Genomic DNA, 4,796 nt, shown 5'->3' with positions numbered 1-4,796 from the left:
GTCTTGCATCAGAGGGGGTGGGCGGAAGCTCTTTGAGGTTTGCTGCTTCTGGCTCAGGTTTTTCAGACTCAGGCACGTACAAGTAGATCTCGCACTGCTAGGGTGATGCAGGCGTATAAAGGCAGAGCCGGCTTCCCCCCTGGGGCTCAGTCTGTGGCTGGCACAGCCGGATTTAGCTGCCGCATGAAAGAGGAGTTCCATAGCCAGGGCGGCCCAGCCATTCCACTGCCCACCATGCAGCAGAACCTGAATTATGTCTACCCCCAGATCTTTTGGGTGGACAGCTGTGCCAGTCCCACTTGTGCCCCGTCGGCTCCCGTTGCCACCTGCCCACCGCCCGTGCCGGAGAGGAGGAGGAGAAAACAGAGCAACAAGAGGGATGGCACATGCCTCTGTTTCTTGGTGGTGTTTTTACTGATCCTCCTGGCCCTTGCTGGAGTGGGGCTGGGGATGTTTCAGATTGTCCAGCTGCAGAAGGAACTGGCTGAGCTCCGAGAGGTAATGTCCGTCTGGTTATTAATAGACGTAGAAGTGGCCAGCAATGAGAATGCTGGGCTAGACCTTTAGCGGATGTAAGTTGGTGGAACTGGATTGAAGTCAATGTCCACTTGCCCCAGCTGAGGATCTGTCCCTATTCCTGATGGTTATTTTACATGTCATGGTCACTTACTAGGTGTGAACTTGTCTCTCTTCTGTTTTGACAGTTAACCAGCACCGGACATGTTCTTTCGTCTATGGAGAAGCGCATAGGTGAGCCATCCTTACCCAGCGAGTCAGTGTGTGTGGGAGAACCCAGGCCATGAATTCTGCGAATGGCAGCATCTCTGCTTTTTCCCCTTCCTGCCCCCTACCACGCCTTCATTTTGGGTGGCAGATGGGGGTGTTATATTCGTGAGGTTCTGATGCTTTTCAGATGACATGTTCACTCCTTTGGCTGTAGCAGTAACTGTGCATGTCATGGGCTTGGGGGGCCGGTAGGGGTCTCCCTTCTAGCCCTCAAGCAGAAGAAAGTTGGCATAATGCAGGCAGCCTGTGGGGAACATTGACTAGAGATGGGCCCCAGATCTGAACACCCATAAACCCCAGATCTGAACACCCATAAACATTGCAAAAATTCAGATTCCCTTGGATTCCAACTCTGCAGCCAGAGTCCCTCCTTTTCCTTTCTTGGATGATGCATGTGATAGCCTGAGCTTCACTGTAAAGGTGGGATTCTGGTTTTCCTGCCATGCTGTGAGAAACAGATATAGGGAGAGAGGAGTACAAAGGAAAATGATAGCAGATGGGTTTCCAAAATTACTATATTATTTTTTCCTCTTGTTTTCCTTGACTTTTTGCCTCTTTTAAAGTGCAACTTGATTTTTTTGAGTCTCTAGTGTACAAGCTATATTGTTGTAACTAAAACTGGCTGAGCATTTTCTGACCAAATATTTTCCCATCTGGAAAATGTTACCTCAAAATCGCAACTTTCTGGATGAATGTGTCAATTTCAATGCAGTTTTGTTTAGAAAACAGTTTGAAAGGAAGCATCTTGGGAAATCATTCTGCCTTTGTCTTAAAATTGTAACTGAGCTAAAACAGATGCATTTTACTTCCATTTGTCCAAAGATTTGATTGCTAAGTTCAACAGAATCACTCTGTTAGAGTCTTCAGTGGCCTTCTACCTTTAGATGTTGCAAGGCTCCTATTCTTTAGGGACATGGAAATGGTCTTATCAGAACAGACCAATGATCCGCAGCTGATTGTGCAAAGCTGGATTGTATCATGTGGAGTGAGAAAGAAATTTCTACTTGAGCCCATCTGGGAATCAGTTTGACATCTTAAAGCGATCTGATAGCCCTTGCATTTTTTCCTAGCTATTCTAGGTACAGATGTTGCGCTGAGTCTTCTGCATTAACTGCCCAATCCTCTTTTTAAATTTACCAAGCTACAGAGTATACCTGAATGTCCTGCAGCAGGTAGTGTCACAGGTTAATTATGCCTGCCTGACAAAGTATATCTCCGATCCATTGTAACTGTCTCTCTCCGTAATTCCCTGGAGGGGACCCCCTTCCTAGTCTTAATTTCCTCACCGCGTCTTCTCCACAAAGCCTGAAGCTGTCTCCTTTCTCTGTTTTAATGCAGGACTTCTGAATGTAACAGCAGAGAAAAAGGTGATCAGGAAGGCAGCACATTTAACAGGTATGTGACACAGGGTAAAGAGTCAGCATATTGGGGAAAGAAGTGGCTGCAGGAAGCTGGATGTGGATGGGGAAAGTGGTTTCTGGGTTACTTCCAAGTTAGTCATCTGGCTATTGAGCAGCAGCGTTCCCTTTGGATCATTCACCTTCCAGGATTGACATGTGAGACTCAAGGGTTCTGATTTACTCCCACTTCCTTTCCCCATTCATTTCATCTGGTACTTTTACGTTTATGTGGGTTTTTTGCTTCACTTTTGGGCTGAGTAACCATGTGGGCTGGAGACTGCAGAGCATTTGACATGCATGAATGAACTCAGCCTCCTGGCTCTGAGTTTGGCAGGCATCATGTCTGTTTTACAGAAAGAAGCTGAGGTTAAGTAACTTGCCCACGACTAGTCTGACTTGCAAACTGTTAGCATGCACGTGCCTGTCTAAATGCTTCTTGTTAATCTTTGTTACTAGGCAAAGCTGATCAGAAAGCCCTTCCTTTGGAATGGGTGGCCACTCTTGGGCACGCCTTCACCTCCAGCATTCAATACAGACAGCGCAGCCTGGTGATCAATGAAACAGGCCTGTACTTTGTGTACTCCAAGGTGTTCTTCCGAGGCAAGATCTGCAACAACGTGCCCTTAGATCACACGGTTTTCAAACGAAATCCAGCCTACCCAGCTAGCCAGGTGCTGATGGAGGACAGAAAGATGAACTACTGTGCGGCTGGGAAGATGTGGGCCAGGGGCAGCTACCTGGGGGCATTGTTCAACCTCACCAAATCAGACAGCTTGTATGTGAATGTCTCTGAAACGGCTCTGGTTAATTTTGAGGAAACCAAGACATTTTTTGGTTTATATAAACTTTAGAGCTGACCACCAAAGCGTTACTTTCAGCAAATATGCACTCTGGACTGATATTAACATGGCTTGGGTACTGTACAGTTTAAGATACATTCTGTCCATAGGACTAGTCTAATACTGTGCTGGGCTAGCAAGGATCTAGCTGGAAGAAGCCCACCAGGCATCCCTGGTTTGGCCTTTGACATGCGACAGCCAAACTGACTTGGAAACGGATCTACAAGGATTAAAACTTTCACCTTATGAACTATTTGGATCACGTTAGGAGAACCTTAAGTGTAGATGAAAAAAATCTAGCATGCCAAAGGCCTCCTTTAAACTCACTACTCACTCAAGGAGAGTGTTTACTACCTGAGAAGAAGCTGATGCATTGGGCCCAATTCTGCTCTGTTACAGCTATGAAAATCCCAATTACCCTACTAAGGACAGCATTTGGTCCCCTGGAGAGATGGTGTTTGTGTGTATCTCCGCAGGGCTGGGGTGTTCGCTGCCTGGCGCAGGATGCAATCATTGCTGCTGGGGGGGAGAGGGGAGATTTATATTATGTATGGCCGTTTAGCACCTTAACTCTTTGCTTTTGCAGGTGCTCCAAGTGTCTGCAGGGTATGTCAGGGTAGTAGGGTTTTTTAAAGTTATTTGCCATTTTCATCCTAAAATGTATCCCCCTCCACTTCCCACATTTGACTTAGAAAATGGCTTAATTCCCAGGACCAGATTTCATTCCCAGGGCTCATCTGGGCCATGTTCTATAGAGGATAAGCAATAATTACATGGAAAATTTAGTATACAGAAGTGTGGAGGGAGGGAAGACCCTGTTTTTAACTGCTTCACTGCCAAACAATACACGGTGGGTATCTGGAGTCCTAACACAGCTGACTCAGGCAAGGTCCAGCAGCAAGGAAGAGCGCTGGAGGGAATTTAGAGCACAGTGTTATGGGGTTACACCCAGAAGGCCCACGTAACCCCGGGCGGGGACTCCATTGAGGTCTGTAGTTTAGGGACCAGGAATGAATTTGGTTGAAAAAATCCAGAATTTTTCCTGGGGTTTGTGCAAGTGCCTATATCCCCTTCCCCTCTTCCTGGGGAAACTGCACCCCAGTCGCCTGCCCTCTCCTGAGCCGTGGCTGCAGCTCCCCAGGAGCTGGGACAGGAGGTGCTCTGAGGACAGCCCTTGCCCTGCTCTGCACACAGGAACTTTGAGGTGACCATCCAGAGATGGGTTTGGGTCTGAGCTCTCCCTGCCTCCCGTCAGGTGGGTGATGTTTGCAGCTGGGGAGCTGGTTCAGGCCCATCTCTAAAATAGCCCAGGACACCCCCCATGTCTCACTGCAGAGTCCCTGGAGATCCCGGGGGGTGGAGGGGAATTCCAGTAACCCCTGAGTGACGGGGCAGGTTGCAAGGGCCATGCATCCAGCTGGGCGACCTCACAAGGCTCCTCCTGGGCCCTGGGGCTGCTGTGGTGCTGGGCAGCCTCTGCCTCACCTGGGGGGTTCTCCCTGTAGGCTCCGCTCCTTGGGACCAGGCAACAGCTGTCAGGGAACAGGGCAAGGATGGGAGCTTCTGGAGAAAGGTGAGGAGAGAGCAGCCCCCTCCACAAATCCAGCCCTCCTGGCTCCCCTGCCCATTCCCCTGGCTCCAGGCCACCCTAAACCCAGACCCTCCTCCAGTAGCCCCTGGTACTCCCAACAGATCCCAGCACCTTCCCTGGAGCTCCCCAGCCTCCCCAAACCACCTCAACACATCCCTCACCCCCCAACATGGCTCCCTA

At 49.1% G+C, this 4,796-nt stretch overlaps 1 protein-coding gene across 1 annotated transcript; it reads left to right on the top strand.

The window, feature by feature from the left end:
- The first annotated feature begins 234 nt into the window (after positions 1 to 234).
- FASLG (Fas ligand) lies at positions 235 to 3,037 on the top strand. The gene is made up of 4 exons (XM_077825179.1): positions 235 to 498; positions 705 to 768; positions 2,143 to 2,181; positions 2,643 to 3,037. Exons 1-4 carry the CDS (start codon positions 235 to 237, stop codon positions 3,035 to 3,037), a joined length of 762 nt encoding a protein of 253 aa, XP_077681305.1.
- The last annotated feature ends 1,759 nt before the right edge of the window (positions 3,038 to 4,796 follow it).

This window comes from Eretmochelys imbricata, chromosome 8 (assembly GCF_965152235.1).
Source record: "Eretmochelys imbricata isolate rEreImb1 chromosome 8, rEreImb1.hap1, whole genome shotgun sequence".
Classification (NCBI taxonomy): Eukaryota; Metazoa; Chordata; order Testudines; family Cheloniidae; genus Eretmochelys; species Eretmochelys imbricata.
This window is presented reverse-complemented; position numbering and strand designations above follow the sequence as displayed.